Raw genomic sequence first — 19,581 nt, forward strand, 5'->3', positions numbered from 1 at the left:
CGGAGGCCATCTAGGGAAGTGCTATGCAGGTACAGACACTAGTGTCTTTATTTATAGTTCATATATAAACTTTTAAAATACTCATTAAAAGCAAGAGAGGGCAACAAACACTACACATTTGCTAAATGTTCAACTTGTTTCCATTGTTGTCATTTGTTGTAACTCTTTAGTACTTATGTTTACTGTCATTTATTTAATAATATGAATTTGTACTGATAAAAAAGCCGGAACTAGAGCGTGAACACTGACAAGCAGTTATGTGCACATATATGAAGGGATCTCATCATCTACACGTTTTTACAAGCAAGTTAAATCATATTAAACCTATGACAGTAAACAAAGAACATAAAGTTGTGCACCGTGCTGTCTGTGAGATTTGGCTTCCACAGGCCAGCACTTCTCTGGTTTGAATAAACATGGAGCTTCTGCTAAAATTTGATTATCGCTATTGTCCATATCAACTGATTTTGCGGTAAACACAATGGTTAACTGGTCAAAATGTGTCTGTGATTCAATTACATCCATTTAAATCATCACGTGTTTTAAATGATTTTCCGTTTGCTTTCTGTAAATTGCTACATGCCTAGTATCTGAAGTAGTCAATGATTTTACCAATAACTACTACCATTGATAATATCAAGCTCATATGTGGCTCATTTTGGATAAAAGCATCATCATAATGAGTAAATGTCATAAGAAGATTCAGTTCAAGAACAGGAACAAAAATTGTCATCAAAACCTAGCTGAAACAGAAAACTTTATCGTTTCACTTTCTGTTGTGACTGGTTTAAGACAAAGGCAAAACTTAAGTGTTTGCAAATTGTTAGTGTGATATCTGTAGACTAGGCTTTCCTTCATTATTAGAATTATTGTCATTGACTATGTGGCAGTTTTTACAATATATCATACTAATTCACTTTTTCTCATATCAATAAAAGCAAGTAAATATTTAAGTACATATTTAAGTTCTCTCAATAATATCATGTATCAATAATGTCACTAACTGATGATGTGATGATCTAACCATTGTATAGACTAGCACAATTGAATCAGTCAGTTTTATAATTTTAATATTTATATTTGTATATTTTGTATGTATACTTTACAGCTATATTTATGGCAAATAAATACAGTTATTATAATAGATGCTACTCTCACCAAATCATAAAAGCATGTTAAAATGACTTCTGAAGGACCATGTAAAAATTCAGTTCAGGAATGGTGTTTTCATTTAAAATATACTAAATCAAATACAGTATTTTAATAATAGTAATATTTATTGTGTTTTTGACCAAATATATGAAGCTTCGGGAAACATTTGTTTTTTGAACTGACCTGAAAAACAATCCTATTGAAGTTGTTGAACCGTTGTGTCTACATAAGGATGCAGATCTTCGATTTATCTGGTTTATTTTGGTGCTATTTTAAGATCATTGCATCGACCAGCAACAGTTTCCTGATAACATTGTGTGTTTTTAAATTTGATATTTCTTTAGTTATTTTTCCACATGATTATTAATTAAATAAGGGGAAACCGGTAGCTCAGTGGCTAGCTCTGTCGCCTCACAGCCAGAAGATCACTGGTTTAAGTCTCAGCTGGGTCTAAGTCGAAGAAACATGAATGAATCAATGTATTAATTAAATAAATGGTATTGTTTTATTTGTTTAAATTGACCAAATGTCACCAGCCACCTAACAATTCTTTGGATATTTAAAGTAGTCTTTATGTTCATACATCTACCATTTAAATGCAACTGTATTCAAGTCCTCACACCAGTGTATAGACTAACCACAGATATAAAAATGTGTGTAGACTTCGGTTATGGCTTGTTTCTAAGTGTATTTAAGATTTGGCAGTAACGCATCTGCCACAGCTAATCTGATGAAAACATACAGAAGACTCAGAAAGGCAGTTGTGTAACCATTACTCATGTTGCCATATAGGATGGATCAGGAGTTTTACCGTAGACACAGTATGACTGAACTGAAGGACGAAACGGGCTCCAGTAAAACCCTCTCGGCTGCTGCACGCAGATCCTTCTTCCGCAGGAAACACAAGCACAAACGCAGCAGCTCCAAAGACGGGAAAGACGTAGTGGCTTTGGACGCCATCAGCACAGACTCAATTCCTTTCTTAGACGGTGAGAATCTCTGGCAATACAGTGTTTCTGAAATTATCATTTTGATTAGTTTGAAGTTGATTCTGTGTATTTTTTTTTGTCAGACTGTGTGAGTCTGGCTTATCAGAGAGTGCAGAAGATTGACTGCACATCTCCCAGACCTGTGCTGATCCTCGGCCCGCTTGTGGATCCTGTTAAAGACATGCTGGTCAAAGATTCTCCAGGGAAATTCAGCAGATGTGTTCTTGGTAAATGTCCACATGGTTTGTTTGTCCCAGTACTGACGTGTCTGATTTATGTTACTCTAAAAATTCAGGTATAAAAATAATATGTTAAGATGGTTGTATTGATCAAAAGTTTGCTACCGCTACAAAAATAATTTATGCAATTTCTTTAAGCAAAGAATTTTTTTTAAAGGGTATTTTCTATAGACCGCATAGACATTTATAATGAACAATGCTATCACATACTCGGTTTTAATAGTAATTATTACGGTTATATGGTAATTACATAGTAATTGCGAAGTGCTGTACTTAGTCATAACTAAAGATCTTAATGTACTTTAGAAATAATAAACAATGTAGGATGTGAATAGTAAATAGTTCTCATTAGTAAAAAATAAGTTTACTCAAAAATGAAAATTCTGTTATTTATTGCTCTCCCTCATGTTATTCTAATGCCCTGAACCTTTTGTTCATCTTGTGAACACAAATTAAGGTATTTTAGATCAAATCCAAGAGCGCCCTCATTATTTAGGTAAAGAAAAATCCTGAGATGTTCAAAGTCCAGTAAAGGAACCAAAAACATTATCAAAATGATCATTGTTTTTGTGACTTATGTGGTTCAACTGTAATTATATGAACCTCCAAGAACACATTTTTGTGCCAAAAAAACTGTAAATATGATTTGTTTATCTACATCTTTTCTCCCGTGTCAGGTCAGGGTACGCGTTTATTATGAGAATTAAGACGTTTTGCCATTAAGCCTTGGTCACACTGCACTTTTCTCCCCATAGACTTTCATTCATACATACGCGAATGCATCACACTGAAAACAAGTTTTGCAGTTTACTGCGTTGCAAAGTTCAAGCTTGGTGAACTATGACCTGCGAAATCGCATCAATCTTGACTGCGTGAGACCAATCGAAGATCAAAACATGACCTCTCTGAACAGAAATGTAAAATATGAACCAATTGCTCGCTTTTTTAAATGTCTAATCATTTTGTTTAATCCCGCCTTTTTTGCAATACGCAAACATCATATTGCCTTTAGTAAATTCTCATCCTGATCTGACAAAGTAATTTTTACAATTTTATTGCACACAGTATCATTAAAAGCTAATAAATGGAATAATAATGGGTAATTAAGACTAAATAAACATAGCTACCTAGTCAGTTTGGTATCCAATTACTGCCTCCATGTTCTGATTTCACAGTGTGGTTTTGGATGACTTTTATTTTAAATTAAATATTCAGGCAAAAAAAAAGTGTGAAAAAATCTTTATCACACGTAATGATATGATGATTATGATGATAATGATCCAGTGTTTATTTGTAAAGTTTATTTAACTTTAATTTAACTTTAGCAATGTCTAATCAAAATCTGAACATTTGCTTTTTTGCTGGAAAGACTTCCCTTTTGAGTGAGAGATTATTCAGTTTTCTGTTTCATTTATAAATACATCAATATTGAAATCGGTCGAAACTTCCATTTCAAAATATAAATAAATAAAAACATTGATTTGATTAAAGTTGGTAATAATTATATTAAAGGGACAGTTCACCCAAAAATAAAAATTGTCATCATGTACTCACTTTTCACTTGTTTCAAAGCTTAAAAAAATTATTTTTATAAACAAGAGAAGATACTTTAAAGGATTGCTGAAAACCTGCAACCATTGACTCCACCATTGTTTTTTTTCTACTATGGAAGTCAATCGTTATAGGTTTTCAGCTTTCTTGAAAATGTCTTCTGTGTTAAACAAAAAATAAAGAAAGAAATTCATGTTTCAAGCTTCAAAACTCTTGAAGGAGAGTAAATTTTTGTTTTTGGGTGAACTTTTTTTTTAATGCTAAACTTTATAAATAAATGTCTATAAATGAAATGATTTTTATATCTAGAAATGGGAAATGTGCACTTGAATATTACTGTTTGATAGTTTTAATCTCATAAAAACTGGTTGTAACGACAGACCACAGTCTTCAGTAGTGCTACAGTCGATTGAATATGGTGGTTGAATATGAGTGAGCTGAACTTTGTTTGTTGTGCTCTCCCAGAGGTGATGAAGGCTTCTCAGCAGGCCATTGAGCGTGGGGTCAAAGACTTTCTCTTCATCGACTACAAACGAAGGAGTGGCCATTTTGATGTGACGACTGTTGCCTCAATCAATGAAATCACGGACAAGGTTTGTGCACACCTCTGCTTACCACAGCCACATTCGTTTTGAGTTGAGATGATATGGCTCTTAAAGGGATAGTTCACCCAAAAATGTATTTTGCTCTTAGTTTTCTCATACATAGAGCATCTAAGTAAAGCATAAGAGAAAATTCTAGTTATAAATAGCTAATAATGTTTTGACAGTCAAAAAAAAAAAAAAAAAAGTCAAATGTACAGTGTATGATTCTATTGTTTGAAATGGGAAAACCGTCTTATATCCATTTTACTCACATACTTTATAAAGCAAAATGGTATATGAAATCATTCTGTTATGTCTTTCATAACACCTTTAAGAATAGAGATTCCAAAATAGTTGGCCCATGCTAACCTTTGATTTGGACTACAATCCCATTTAAGAAGAGAGCAGGAGAAGGCTGGGGAGGGGGTTGGGTTGAATATCTTTGACAGCGATTGTCATTTCGAATATAATGAAAAGTTTTGTTTGTTATTTTTGGAATTGGTTTCGTTTTCTAAATGAGTCTGATCTTTTAATAATGTAAATGCTGCAGCTTAGTGTATTTAGCATTTAGCTAACTCCATTGTGTTATTAAATGGATTGTTTATATTTTTACTGTAATAAGTTAATTATAAAAAATAGAGTATACCCTGACAGGCCACTTTATTACGTACACCTTACTAGTAATCCTTTGTGGCATATATTCAACAAGGTACTGGCAATATTCCTCAGAGATTTTGACATGATAGCATCACGCAGTTGCTGCAGATTTGTCTGCTGCACATCCATGTTGCAAATCTCCTGTTCCACCACATCCCAAAGGTGCTCTTTTGGATTGAGATCTGGTGACTGTAGAGGCCATTTGAGTACAGTGATCTAATTGTCAATGTCAAAAAACCAGTCTAAGATGATTCTCATTTTATGACATCTGCCTTATCCTGCTGGAAGTAGCCATCAGAAGCCACTGCAGCCACTGTAGTCATAAAGGGATGGACATGGTCAGCAACAATACTCAGGTAGGCTGTGGCATTGATACAATGATCAATTGGTACTTTATGGGCCCAAAATGTACTAACAAAATATCCCCTACACCATTACACCACCAGCACCAGCCTGAACCATTGATACAAGACAGGATAGATAGAGCTTTCATGCTGTTAATGCCAAATTCTGACCCTACCATCCGAATGTCGCAGTAGAAATCAAGACTTAGCAGACCAGGCAATATTTTTTTCAATCTTTGACATGTTGTGCGTTCTGAGATGGTCTTCTGCATACCTCAGTTGTAACGAGTGGTTATTTAAGTTTATGTTGCTTTTCTATAAACTCGAAACCAGTCTGGGCGCACCCCTGCTATAAACTTTCTTTTTCTGTTAAGGATAATCTTAGTAATGAAAAAAATTCTAAAAACAAAAATGCTTGTTTTTGCCTATTAATCTCCTTTTATGTCACCTAAAACAATTATTTGAGCCCTGATGTCAATTCCAGTAGTCATAGCAAAACATATGAATAAAGGGTAATTTTTCATTTTTATTTTTATTTTTTTTTACATTTGCGTTCAGAGATGGTCTTTTGAATACCTCAGTTGTAACGAGTTGTTATTTGAGTTAATGTTGCTTTTCTATAAGCTCAAACCAGTCTGGTTATTCTACTCTGTCCTCTTGCTTCAACAAGGCATTTGTGCCCACAGAACTGCCGCTCACTGGATATATATTTTTTTATATTTATGGATATTTTTTACAGACTTCTCTGTAAACCCTAGAGATGGTTGGGCTTTTTTCCCCATTCTCTTGCCCAGCTTGAACTGCACCAGATCGTCTTGACCAGGTCTACATGCCTAAATGCATTTAATTGCTGGCATGTGATTGGCTGATTATAATTTTGCTCTACGAGCAGTTGGACAGGTGTACCTAATAAAGTGACTGGTAAGTGTATTTTAAAACAATTATTTTTTTTATGTTAGGGAATTACCCATGGAAACTTTGATTCAATCGAGTTTGGTATATTTCCCTTTGGCCCACACCCCTCCAAATTTGGTTTTTGCCCCTTTATAAGAAACAGTTTGCGCACCCCTGCTATAAACTCTTTTTTTTTTTTGAGGATAATCTTTGGAATGAAAAAAATTCTAAAAACAAAAATACTTGTTTTTGCCTATTAATCTCCTTTTCAAGAGTTCACACTTAGCTGATGATTGATTATAAGCAAGTTTGGCATGCTGTCCCGGGAGAGAGCCCTGAGCTCGAAGGTTCTTGAGCCCTGGGCTCCCTCCCGTTTGGAGGAAGAGAGGGGAGCCTTGAGCTCAGGTAGATCTCGACAACTCCCCCTTGATAAGAGCTGATGACTAAAAATTGAATGCTATTACAAGATATGCTGTGTTATAAGATTACCTGAATTGCAAATTTAGATTTATCAATTTACTTGTTGTGCATGTTTTTGGAATGTGGGAGGAAACTGGAGAACCCGGGGAAAACCCACGCAAGCACGGGTAGAACATGCAAACTAAACACAGAAACGACCACCGGCCTGTTAAAGGACTAGAACCGGTGACGTTCTTGCTGTGAGGCGACAGTGCTAGTCACTGGGCCACCGTGCTGCCCTATGGAGGAAAAGGTGAAAAGGTAGGGGTGGAAGGGGGGATTCTTCAAATCGAAGATGACTGTAGTGAAAAAACCCTGGCTCTTTATAGTGGGTTAGGAATGGCCTGATTGGTGGATCATGCATGCTAATGCAGAACCAGCCGTGTTCAATCATAATCACATGCTCCTCTCGAAATTGGTTTATGAATAAACTTCACTTATGTCACCTAAAACAATTATTTGAGCCCTGATGTCAATTCCAGTAGTCATAGCAAAACATATGAATAAAGTGTAATTTTTCATTAGTTTTTTTTCTTATTCTCTAAAGCTAAAAACAATGGAAAAAATACTAAATTCTCAAAATATTTTTTTCTGCCTGAATTGACTAAATTAAGCTATTTTATCATTTTGTGTGAACTATCCCTTTAATAGTCAGATAAATCTCTTTTAAATAGAATAATATCAAGAGGCATTGTTAATGTTTGTTGATTTCGCTTTGCTGTTGTTTCTCTGTTGGCGTGTGCTGTATATGTGTAACATGACTCTGTTCTGTGCCATGTTGTTCTCTCTCATAGGACTGTCACTGTTTGCTTGACATTGCACCTCATGCTATTGAAAGGCTTCACAGCGTTCACATTTACCCAATCGTCATTTTCATACGCTACAAAAACGCAAAGCAGATAAAGTAAGTTTTCACATCCTCCTCAACACATACATATCAAAATAATCATAAACTGAATTCTTGGATGTCCTTGTGGACCCTTCCAAACACACATACACGCGCACACACTCTGTTCAAGGCCTTCTTGGCACATTTTTATGCCAAGAAGTTCCTGTGCGCTCCCCCAGGGCCCTGAAGACATTTGGGAAATGGAAAGCAGTTTTACTGTGTAGGCTGCGTTTGACTTGGAAGAACTGCTGTTAAACGGATGAATATCTTGTCTCCCTTTATATAGATATAGGACAAGATATATGGCAGCGTAGGCAGCCGCTTCACTCTTTCTGTCTGTGCCTCCTTCTTTGGTTGTCTGCTGAAGGTCACTTTGTGAGATTCCAGACCTGGTTTATCAGACAGGCTCAGTTAAAGGGGATATGTCACAAGAATTTGATTTTTCCATGTTTGATTGCTATAATAGGTTCCCTGATGCATCTACCAACCCAGAGACTGGCTGCAGCAGATAGAGATGTTGGTACTCGGAAAAAAAAACATTACAAATGTTTTGTTGTTCAATGTACAGGCTGCTTTTTACTTAATGTGTTTGCTTGAGTGCATGCAAAGAATGTGATGTCATTTTATCATGTGTGTGCGACATTATTTTGGCTGGCGGAGCTAATGAAATTTTTTAAGGGTGCTTTCACACCTTTGAATCGATTCAGTTGTTCCGAAACAGAGATTACAATTGTTACATTGTTGCTCTTTGCTCTTGGAGCGGTTCGCTTTCACATTGCAAAGTTTCTAATCGAACCAAAATAGCTAAAACAAGTCACGTGCGAGTAAACTCTCCTCACATTGGTCAGAGTGTCAGGGTTTATTTTGCAGCGTCCCGCTAAACTGTTAGGAGAGGTGGTGGTTTGGTGGTGATTGACAGGGTGCGCGCGCGCGCGCGATGTGTCTGAGAAGAGATGCGATGGGGAGGGGTGAGAAGGGTGCGCGACGTAGCCTATTTGAGGACCGGGAGGGAGACACGAGATTACCGGGAGATCATCACTCGTTTGCGGGCATCCGGAGACTCGCGAAACTTCCCGCCATACTCATAATTCTCTCTTCATATAGCCGTATGCCTATTACATATCCATAAAACACTGTGATATAACCGCGCTCAGATCGGATCGCTTTCTCACTGTAATCGAACCGCTCCAGGGTTCGTTTCAATCGAGCCGAGACCACCTCATTCAAGCGATCTCGGAGCGATTACTTTGGCACGGAACAGAGCGCGATTGCCCTGTTCTCATATGCCAAACGAACCGCGCTAACTGGGCAATCGAGACACGTTCCGAAACAAAAGTGTAGGTGTGAAAGCACCCTAAGACTCAAGAGAACAATTTGCGTGGCGCCACATTTCATTTGAGTTGAATATGAATCAATTTGAAGAGATTTTTTCTGAAACGGGTACGACTGTACACACATCTTTATGATCTGTCCACGTATGATCATAGGGATAACAAGATGACCAATAATTTGTGACTTGAAATTGCAACAGCTGTGGGAAAGGACAATATTTTTGTAAAACAGTTTGGAAAAATTTGAGGAATAAGTTAGTTAGAGCCAAAAGGAGAGGCTATGGCAAAAAAGGAGACCCAGGTGGTTTTGATACACAATGACAGAAAAATATATATTTTTCATCATTTATTGGTTTACGCTAATGTATATATTACAGTTTTTAATTTAAAACTGTTTAATAGTTACAAAACTATAATTAGGCAACAAAATATTTCTTTGATAACTGGAAAGGAAAATTTTAACCTATTAGTGTACAATATCAGGGTTTTAGCAGGGTCTTAAAATGTCTTAAATCCCAAAATCAAAATTTTAGGCCTTAAAGTCTTACATTTACTGAAATATGGTGTTGTCGGTCTTAAATCTTTTTTTAAACAAGTCTTAATTTTCCTTTGTTCATGCATTGCTACCCAATCCGGCCAAAACCCATACAATCACCAAAATTCCATCTCAATAAAATGTTTTACTTTTTATTTAAAAGGTACATTTTAACTCTATTTATCATAATGGTTTAATTATTTTCCTTACAATAACATTTTTTTTAAAAGTGCTCTATGTTTTTACAGACCTGGACAAATTGTTGTGCATAGATTTAGTTTATTATAGTCTTTAAGACTTTTAAAAGATTTTTTTTTCTTTTTTTAAAGATTTTTGTATTGATACAAGTAGAGCTTGCTTGTTTTTACACAATATTTAAAATATTTTGCTATGGAATATGTATATAAGCATATATATATTGCATTATCAAATGTATTAAATTATAATGTTTTTGCAAATAAAAATCTCTTCCATCTGGGCCATTTATAAAATTCCTTAGCTTTTTTGCCCTTTATGAGTCTAAATTTTCATTTATTATGGTCTTAAAGATGTCTTAAAAAGTCTTAAATTTAACTTGGTGAAACCTCCAGAAACCCTGAATGTACCCATGCCCTATTTTTCTGGGCTTTACTGGTGATAATGGTCAGGAATGTCAGACTATTATTGCCTTCTTTTCATATAGGCAGATGACACAATCTAGCCAGACAGTAATGTGTGAATTGTGATTTTTTTTTTTTCTAATTATTTAGCAAGGTAAAACTGTGATTTTTCTTTAATCTTTGTGATTTTTAATTAACAGCCAGAATTGTTTGTATATTAGTATGTATTATGTCACACACATAGGCATAGTAAATATAACACACTGTAGATTACTATATACTTTGTAAATAAAGTACACGTTTTTAATATATATTAGATTTTTCATTAAGGCATGACTTGCACAATTAATTTATTAATTAATTAGTTTAATAATGTTTTGTTGTTATTAATATGTTAATAAACCTCAATAGGTAGAACTGTCCGACATATGAACAAAAGCAAGTGATGCATCAAAGATTGATTTAAAAATCTTTAACGATATTAATGATATGATGGAAACTTCCTACATCTATGTTTATCCATCTGATTTTACGGTTGGTTTGACCGCCCCCTGTCATTTAAAAAAAAATGTCCACGTATCAAGTATAAAACACTCGTCTGTTTTGCGAGGAGCTCGATGTGGCGCCAGGCGAAAGTTTAAGCATCAGCCTTACTAGTGAACATATGAGGACATATATAGACTCCCAACATCCAAGTCACTCAGGACATTGTAAAATTATTAAATGGATGTGGTTTTTGAAGGAAATGTGCCAAAGAATGTCAGGTTAGATATTTACATATCAGAATGTCATAAAAATACAGGGGTTTACAGTGAGTTTATAACAGCTAGGGGTGTTGTCAGGAAAGATGTAAAGTGGAGTGCATAAATGCTGTAAAACAAAAAGTCATTGAAAGCATCACATTTTAGGACCTATTGCATTTATAAACCGGTTATTCCATATATATTACACAAAACAAATAATATATTCAATAACATACACATTCTATATATCTCACAAAGCAAATAATGGCTTTTCTTTGGCTCAGTACAAGTAAAGAAATGTTTTGCAAGCAACAGTCAACATGTGTTGGTTTATGTTTTTATAAAATTTTACCTCATCTTTGAAAGTAGCTCAAAATATTTTATGAAATATTTTATTTTTTGATAGCTCTGTTTATTTAGTCGGATTGCATCTTAGACTGTTGCTTGGCAACCACTTCCCTATCAGTACTGGGACAAAAACAGTTTTTATTTGCTTCATTTTACTATGAACATAAACTATGTAAATGAATTGACTGTTTTATCAAAGCAAAAGCCCATGAAGTTGTGGCTTGCCATGAATTTATAACAGCAAAGGGGTGTTGTCAGGCAAGATGTGAAACCGAGTGCTTCAAACCTCATTAGCCTTTATAAATTCTGTAAAACTAAAATCCATTGTACACTACCTTACAAAAGTCTTGTCGTCGATTCCAGTTGTAGGAGCAACAAATAATAACTTGACTTCCAGTTGATCAGTTGGAAAAGTGTCAGAAGGTAGATTTTTTTGATGAATCATCTGTTAAACTGCATCCCAATCTTCAGAAATACTGCAGAAGACCTATTGGAACCCGCATGGACCCAAGATTCTTAGAGAAATCAGTCAAATTTGGTGAAGGAAAAATTAATGATTTGGGGTTACATTAGCCGTGTTTCCACTATCGTGCCTAAAGCGAGCGAGCCAGGGTGAGCCAAGGCCAGTCGCATTTCCACTGTCACTTTTATGGCCTAATCAAGCCAAAGCAGGGCTTTCTCGGGGCCAGCGGCTGGCCCTTTTCGTCCCACCGAATACCTTGGGCCAAAGTGGGCCAGCTAGGGCTTCGGGGCAAAGTGAAAGGAGAGGGTTACACTAGTTTTCTGATCGCACATGATTAAATGCGCCAAACAAATAAATAAGGGAAAGAAAACATTTTGCCTTATAGACTGCGGTTTTGTTGCTTATGATCGCCCTTATGTTTCCCTTTAAATGCAAGGCTGTTGCATAAAATAATAAAGTTTTAATTTATAAGTGACTTTGCTCCATCCTCCTTGATGTTTCAATAACGCATAATAATCTTTACACTACATTAAAGACACAGCAACCAGTAAAAGTTTTCAAGAGTTTTTTTGTCAAGTTTAAAAGGTGTGTTTGTGCGCGTTTAGATTCCTGTATGTGAATGTGAGAGCGAGCAAAAGAGCGCTTCCTTCACAGCTCTCTTGATGCCACGAGCGTTTTTTTTTCTGATTTTATTTATTTTGGAGATAATACACAATATGAATACAGCAGAAATACATACTTTACAAATTACGGGTCCACTTTTGTAGGCTCAAAACAAAAGTGTCATATCTCGATAAAATAGCCTATAAGCTATATTGAAATAATTTAAAGAATTACAAATATCGGATATAATAAAATCGCTTTAAATAAATAAACTAATATAAAACAAACAAAAGCTAGCTATAACAATTTAGGTATATAAAATACATTAATCAAACCGTTTTAAAGCCATATTAAACTTTCGTTTCACAAAGGCATCTCTAAAAAAATGTTTTAGATATTTTCTAAAAACAATAAACACCAGAGGAGGTTTGAAATATTATTTATAAAGTAATTTGATGTGATGATATTAATCAAATCGTGCAAACAGAGCATGTTTTGGGTGAGTGAAAGCAGAAACTAGGTTACCCTTTTTCTGTCACGCAGTCCTGCTTCATATAAGCCACTTCTAATACCAAATGATCAACTAGAAGTTATTATTTGTTTTTCCTAAAACTTATAGGTCACAAAGATAGGTGACTAGACTTTTTGTCAGGTAGTGGAAACCGCAACTTTTTGGGGTTTATTACTTTTATAAACTGGTTATGCCAAATGTTACAAAAGCAATAAAAATATTTGATAGCATATAAATAAATTCCAAATATTTCACAAAGCAAGTAATGTTTTTTTCTTTCAATCAGTACTGATAAATGAATGGTTGCCATGCAACAGATATCAGGTTTCAGTGTAGGTTTTAATAGTATTTTACTTAAGCTTTGAATGCGGCTCAAAATATTTTATGAAACTGATAGTTCTGGTTATTTATTCTGATTGGCTCAGTTGCATTGCAAGCTGTTGTAAAATACTCTACAACATACATCCGAGACTGTTGCTTGGCAACCATTTCAGTACTGGGACAAAACAAAATTATTTGCTTTGTTTTTCTATGAACATAAACTATTTAAATGAAATAACTGTTTTATCAAAGCCATAAACCCATGAAGCTGTGGCTTCATTAAGCAGAGTGAGCTCACTGCTTTATTTTGTGCCAGACTGCATCACTAATGAGGGGTCAGTTCAACACTTGCTTCTAAAAGATGACTCAATACTAACACTTCATGCTCCATCTTCATAACCAAAAGACTTCATATTTTAGAAATGGTTTATTTTTAAATGTTTTAAATTTAAAGGCACACATACAAAAGTTATATGTTTTTTCTTATGCTCAATGGGGCAAATTTGACTAGCTCAAATAAATGATCTGTGTGTATTTCAAGCTGAAACTTCACAGACACTTTCAATGGACACTAGAGATTTATTTTACATCTTATGAAAAGAGGCATAATATAAAATCTACTCCAGACCGCTAATATGCATATCCTGGGTTCACAGCCTACTGTACTGATAGCTCTCTAGGGGCGCGAGACTTAAAAGGACAATAAATCCCAGCTTTATTCTTCTGATAGCTCTGCATAACGGCGCCTTGAGGTCTTTTCCACACTTCCTTGAAGAGTAGTCAGAGCGCTAATGGTGCAAAGTCGTCCCAGCAGAGGTTTTTAAATTGGCCATTTCCCTGAAGGATTAGAAAATCACTATGGGGATTATAAATACAGGCTGTCTTTGACCTGCTCACAAGCACCTTACTCCATACAAAAGCATATTGAGTTAATCTGTCCTGCAGTTGTTAGTGTGATAACAATGATGACATCATGGCTTGTACTATGACTTGCACATGCATTTTTTTATACTTTCGATGAAATCTCTTACAAACACATATATGTACCAGGATTGTGTGGCTTATTAAATATTCATGATATTCTGGATTCTGTGCGAGTATAAAATGAAGCTATATATAGCCAGGATTTTCATTCAGCCTCTGTATGGTGTAATTCATGTACTCAAATGCGTTGGTGGAATTTGTGTGTGTGTGTGTGTGTGTGTTTGTGTGTGTGTGTGTGTGTGTGTGTGTGTTCATATATTTGTGCATTATTGCTTAAACAATTTATTTTAGGTAACAAATCATGCTATTAACTACCTACTAGTTTTTAGGATATGAACTGTTCATTAGTAGTAGTTAAAGTAGGATCTTATTCTGCATCGCTAATCCTACCCAAAACCTAAACCTACCTTCTACCTTATTAACTATTAATAAACAGGTGATAAGTATTTATTAACCTAAAAGTGTTAGTTCATAGCAGAAATCAGTCCAAGGCACTCAAAAAATTTTGGAAAAAAAGTATTAAAAACCTGTAATCTTATGGCTAATCTTCAAAAAAAAAAACTGCGTTTCGGCTGAGATCTGCTTTCATCAGAGTAAAAGTGAAAAGGTGCATCTGGAGTTTATTTTGAATGCTACAGTCTCATGACTCATTAAAATATATATATATATATATATATATATATATATATATATATATATATATATATATATATATATATATATATATATATATATATATACTAAACTAAACTAAACTAAAATAATATATTAAACAAGGTTAACTGAATAAAAATATTGTTAGACATACTGTGAAAATTTCCTTGCTCTGTTAAACATAATTTGGAAAATATTTAAAAAAGAAATAAAATCAAAAGGGGGACTAATAATTTTGACTTCAACTGTATATATATAATACACTTAACTTCCAATATATGGATGTCACCTGAATACATTTTGGTGATGCAGTATATATCTTTCATCATGTTTATGTACATGGTGTCAGCGAGTTCAGGATGGTTAAGGAATGCTTTCTAACAGGTAAAAACAGGTCAATTTTGACATTTTCCCAAAAACTGTTTACGTCCAACTGAGCTCTATTTTAAAGCTGCAGTCCACTTCCAGATAAGTGATTGTTCACAAATAACTTTTGAGCCATTTTACATTAACTTTTGTTTGTTTTTTGTCCTATTGTGTCCTAAAGTGTTCATGCCCATTTACAGCCTATGCTGTTGTATGATCATTGCATAAACACAGGCATTAAAATGACAATAATATCACTTATCCCAATCTTTTCTATGACAATATATTGCACACAAAAAAATATTTACCGTGACAGGCCTGGTTGTAGTTTATTCTTGTAATGTAATTGTGTGAACTCTGAATGAGTGTTTCTGTTTTTCTGTGTGTAGAGAGCAGAAGGACCCGATTTATCTGCGGGATAAAGTCTCTCAAAAACATTCCAAGGAGCAGTTTGAGATTGCACAGAAGATTGAGCAAGACTACAGCAAGTTCTTCACAGGTTTGCCTTCTCGTCTGCATAATACAGTATGTTATAATATTATAGGGATAGGTCGCCCAAACATTACAAGTTACTCATTATTTACTCATCTTAAGGGGTCACGAAACACCAAAACACATTTTTTGAGCTGTTGACAGTCGTATGTGTCCCACACTGCTAATTAATTAACTGCTATTAGGACACATATATTTCACTAAAAAGTGAAATTGGTTGTTTTTGCGTTATTTTGAGCAAATTCGTACTTCCGGTTTGAAACTAATTTTTGAAGCTGCGTCACGGCCATGAGATCTTAGCGTGTATTCCAGCGTGCAGATTGGACGTTTGTGCCAGAGTGTCCCGTATTATGTCTCTGAGTATGTTGCATTCATTCATGAGTATGGCTTGGTTCAAACCAATCAGCGCTTTCTATTATGTATGCGCTGCAACTTCATTAATATGCATGCTAGCTTTTTTAGACTATACCTGAAACAGTGTTCAGACAGCAGAGAGACGACACACGTCGTGTTGCCAAAAGCTGTGGGGAAAGAACAAGAATTGTTTGGAGATACGGGTCGCCAGTGTTGCTTTCATAATGTGAAGGTTTTGTTTTCATTTTCTCTCTATGAGCGCGCTGCTAGATCCGTAGACGTGACGTGTGGCAGAAATGCATTTGTTTGGAACATTTTTTACTCGAGAGCATTTCTCATCAATGGTGAGAACCGGATTTACTGCTCGTCTCCTTTAAAAAAGACGCAGCTCCAGTATGAGCTGATTGTCCTGTCTATAGATTCGGTAAGTGTGTGCGATCAGCGCCCTTTCTTTGTTCATTCAGATGGCAAAGTTATAGTTCGTATGGTCAGCTGTACTCTTTCAGTGTTTAAAGACAGACCTTAGTGAAAATGATTTCTAAGTTACTTAGTTTACAGTACGTTTATACCACTAAAATATTGAAAGATCAACTGTAAATGCTGCTCTCTGTGTGTGAACACTGTAAGCAAACTTTTGCCGACTGTTGTGTTGAATTTTCGTCGTATTTTACAGACGTGCAGTATCAAACATTTCACCGTCATTAAACGTCTTTCTCCCCTGCGTGTGTGTGTGTGTTTGTATTTCCTCTGTCCTCAGCGCATGCCCAAATGGCAACTCCCATTTTTATTCAAACCCTGCCCATTTTCCCACCCCCGACACTCCCACCCAAACAGAGCTAGACACACCCACTTTACTGACTTTTTCCAAACTAGTGGTATGAAAACATTCTGCTGAAATGGGGGGGTTTCATGGCCCTTTATAATGATTTCAAACATTTGAGTTTTTTTCTGTTGAATACAAAATATATTTAGAAAAATGTTAGAACTATTGAGTTCCATAGTAGGAAAACAAAATCATTGGAAGTTGATTAAATTTAGTTTAATTCATCTTTATTGTATAGCGCTTTTACAACATGGATTGGGTCAAAGCAGCTTCACATTGTGAATTGAAAGTGTCAGTTCAGTTTTCAGAGTTTAAGTTCAGTTCAGTGTAGTTCAGTTCAGGTCAATGTGGTTTAAACTGCATGCGCCGGAGGCTGGAGAATGCTGGACGTCAGCTGTCCCTGGAGTGTCACAGGGATCAGACGCATGCTCTCTACTCCTCCATGACCACCACAGCGGTCGCTCAGGATACGGCCTGGTCCAGGATTGTGAAAAGCATGGAATCATCTCTTCACAGGTCTTGGATCGGATCAGTGGCACTGTATAATCTCAGGGGTCTTCAGAATGAGTATCCTCAGGTGGAAATAGAGAATAAAGAGAATAATTAGCGCAGCTGCTGTTCATAGTGTATGTATACGAGATGCGTGGAGCACATTCATGCTCATTCCGCTAGGTGATGCATTTAGTGTATGCTTTACTAAAAAAGATAGGTCTTTAATCTAGTTTTGAACTGTGAGATTGTGTCTGAGCCTGGAACATTATCAGGAAGACTATTCCAGTGTTTAGGAGCCATAAATGAGAAGGCTTGAATACCTTTACTCAATTTTGCTATTCTAGGTACTGCTAGAAGCCCTGAGTTTTGAGTTCTTAAGGAGCGGGTTTGTATTGTAGCGAGACAGGAGGTTGGTTAGATAAACTGCAGCAAGATTATTTAAAGCTTTATAGGTAAGAAGTAATATTTTAAAATCAATACGAAACTTAACAGGCAGCCAGTAAGGAGGTTAAAATTGGGGTCATATGGTCATATTTTCTAGACCTGGTCAGAATTCTGGCAGCTGCATTTTGTACTAGCTGATGTTTGTTAATAAAGGATGCTGGGCAAACAAAGCATTACATTACATTTGATGCGTTCAGGTTTTCAGTATTTGTCCAAATGTACTTTTCATTTGTGTTTAGCAAAAGAAGAAAAAAAAAACTCAAACAGGTTTGTGAAAAGTGAATGATGAGTTTTCACTGTTGTTGAACTGTCCCTTTAAAATGCTGTATTGTTTTGAAGCAGATTTGGATTATGTTCATTTCATGTTCAAGTTCATTTTTTTATAAAGCACATTTAAAAACAGCCTCAAGACTGACCAAAGTTCTGCACATAAGACAGGGTAAAATAAAGAGACAGATTATAAAAGCATGAGAATAAACCAAGACAAGAGAAACACAGAATAAATTTAAAAATGAAGCAACAGAAAAGACCAATAAAATAATATTAAAAGGCCAAGTTGAATGTTACTAATAGAATATATCAAACAGGACTTTTTTGACTCTTGTGTGTGGTTTGAAAATAATTGAGGACAAAAACATCAGTTCAAAAAATCATCATAAATGTCAAATCAGTTTAAGTTAGTGACACTGTTAAATGAGTTAAATTCGACCCTATCCCGTTTTTTTTGTAACACAGATCAGATCTGTTCTATGACTAAAAAAAACATATGCATTCGGATATTCAGAAATGGGTTTCAGGCCTCCTTCATATGTGGAACTAAATTGGATATGTGACAATCATGTAAACGGGCAGATCAGATTTATTGAATCATTCCGTTTTGTACGTCATTAAATTTACGACAATGTTGTACTTCACGGTTTAATGATGTAGAAGGAAGAGCATGTGGGGAGGCACTAATGTGGTAAACAACAACAACAGAGGAAACATGGAGGAAAGTGGTCAGTCACTTCAATTTACTCCCACCAGACCTAAGATCTCTCTCAAATCCACAAATTCCTCTGAATGGTGGAGGACACCATAAATAAATCATAGGCGCAAGCTGCGTTAACAGCTTTTTCCCTTCTCTTCCGCCTCAAAATCATTTTAAAGTTGGATGAACTTCGCATGTATTTCACAGACCTAAAAATTGGGCATCAAGACTTGACAGTGTAAACCAAAATGCCACTTGTTGTGGGACATATTCAGTATATCAAACAGTATATATTAAAATTTAATTCATAATGGTCTTAAAAGGGTCTTAAAAAGTCTTAAATTTGACTTGGAGAAACCTGCAGGAACCTTGAGTACAGACATATGAAACAAACTCTAATAATTATAATTACAGCATTTAGTTAACTTGGCCTGCTGTCTAAAACAAGAAGATGGGAAAAAAAGATAGCCAAAATGCATGACCTTTTCCTCACTAGACACTGGAATGAATTATTGCAGTTTTAATTTGAGACTTTTTTTGTTCCGAAGTTCCAGAGTGTAACTATTTTTGTACCTAATTTAAACTAGACTAACAGGGTAAAATATTTATAGTTCAATAATAATAAACACCTTTTCAGTAAATTGTTGGATGTTTGCATTTAGCATTTAGCTTGAAGATTCATCCGCGTCTGATTACTTCATAGGCTGAAAAACAATTTTCTCCCACATTCATGTAATGTTAGGATTGTGGGGATGGAGGTGAGATGTCATTTTTGAGAGACAATCAAATA

General features: G+C 35.3%; 1 protein-coding gene across 9 annotated transcripts in view; it reads left to right on the plus strand.

Annotated features, from left to right (window-relative positions):
• Window positions 1-19,581, plus strand: part of dlg5a (discs, large homolog 5a (Drosophila)) — a 155,221-nt gene that overhangs the window by 133,577 nt on the left and 2,063 nt on the right. For all 9 annotated transcript variants that reach the window (XM_068212910.2, XM_005156681.6, XM_068212912.2 and 6 more), the window contains 5 exons: window positions 1,945-2,141; window positions 2,225-2,368; window positions 4,397-4,524; window positions 7,664-7,773; window positions 15,606-15,715. In XM_068212910.2, the coding sequence (XP_068069011.1) occupies window positions 1,945-2,141; window positions 2,225-2,368; window positions 4,397-4,524; window positions 7,664-7,773; window positions 15,606-15,715 (689 nt within the window). The remainder of the gene's footprint in view (window positions 1-1,944; window positions 2,142-2,224; window positions 2,369-4,396; window positions 4,525-7,663; window positions 7,774-15,605; window positions 15,716-19,581) is intronic.

This window comes from Danio rerio, chromosome 13 (assembly GCF_049306965.1).
Source record: "Danio rerio strain Tuebingen ecotype United States chromosome 13, GRCz12tu, whole genome shotgun sequence".
Taxonomy (NCBI): domain Eukaryota; kingdom Metazoa; phylum Chordata; class Actinopteri; order Cypriniformes; family Danionidae; genus Danio; species Danio rerio.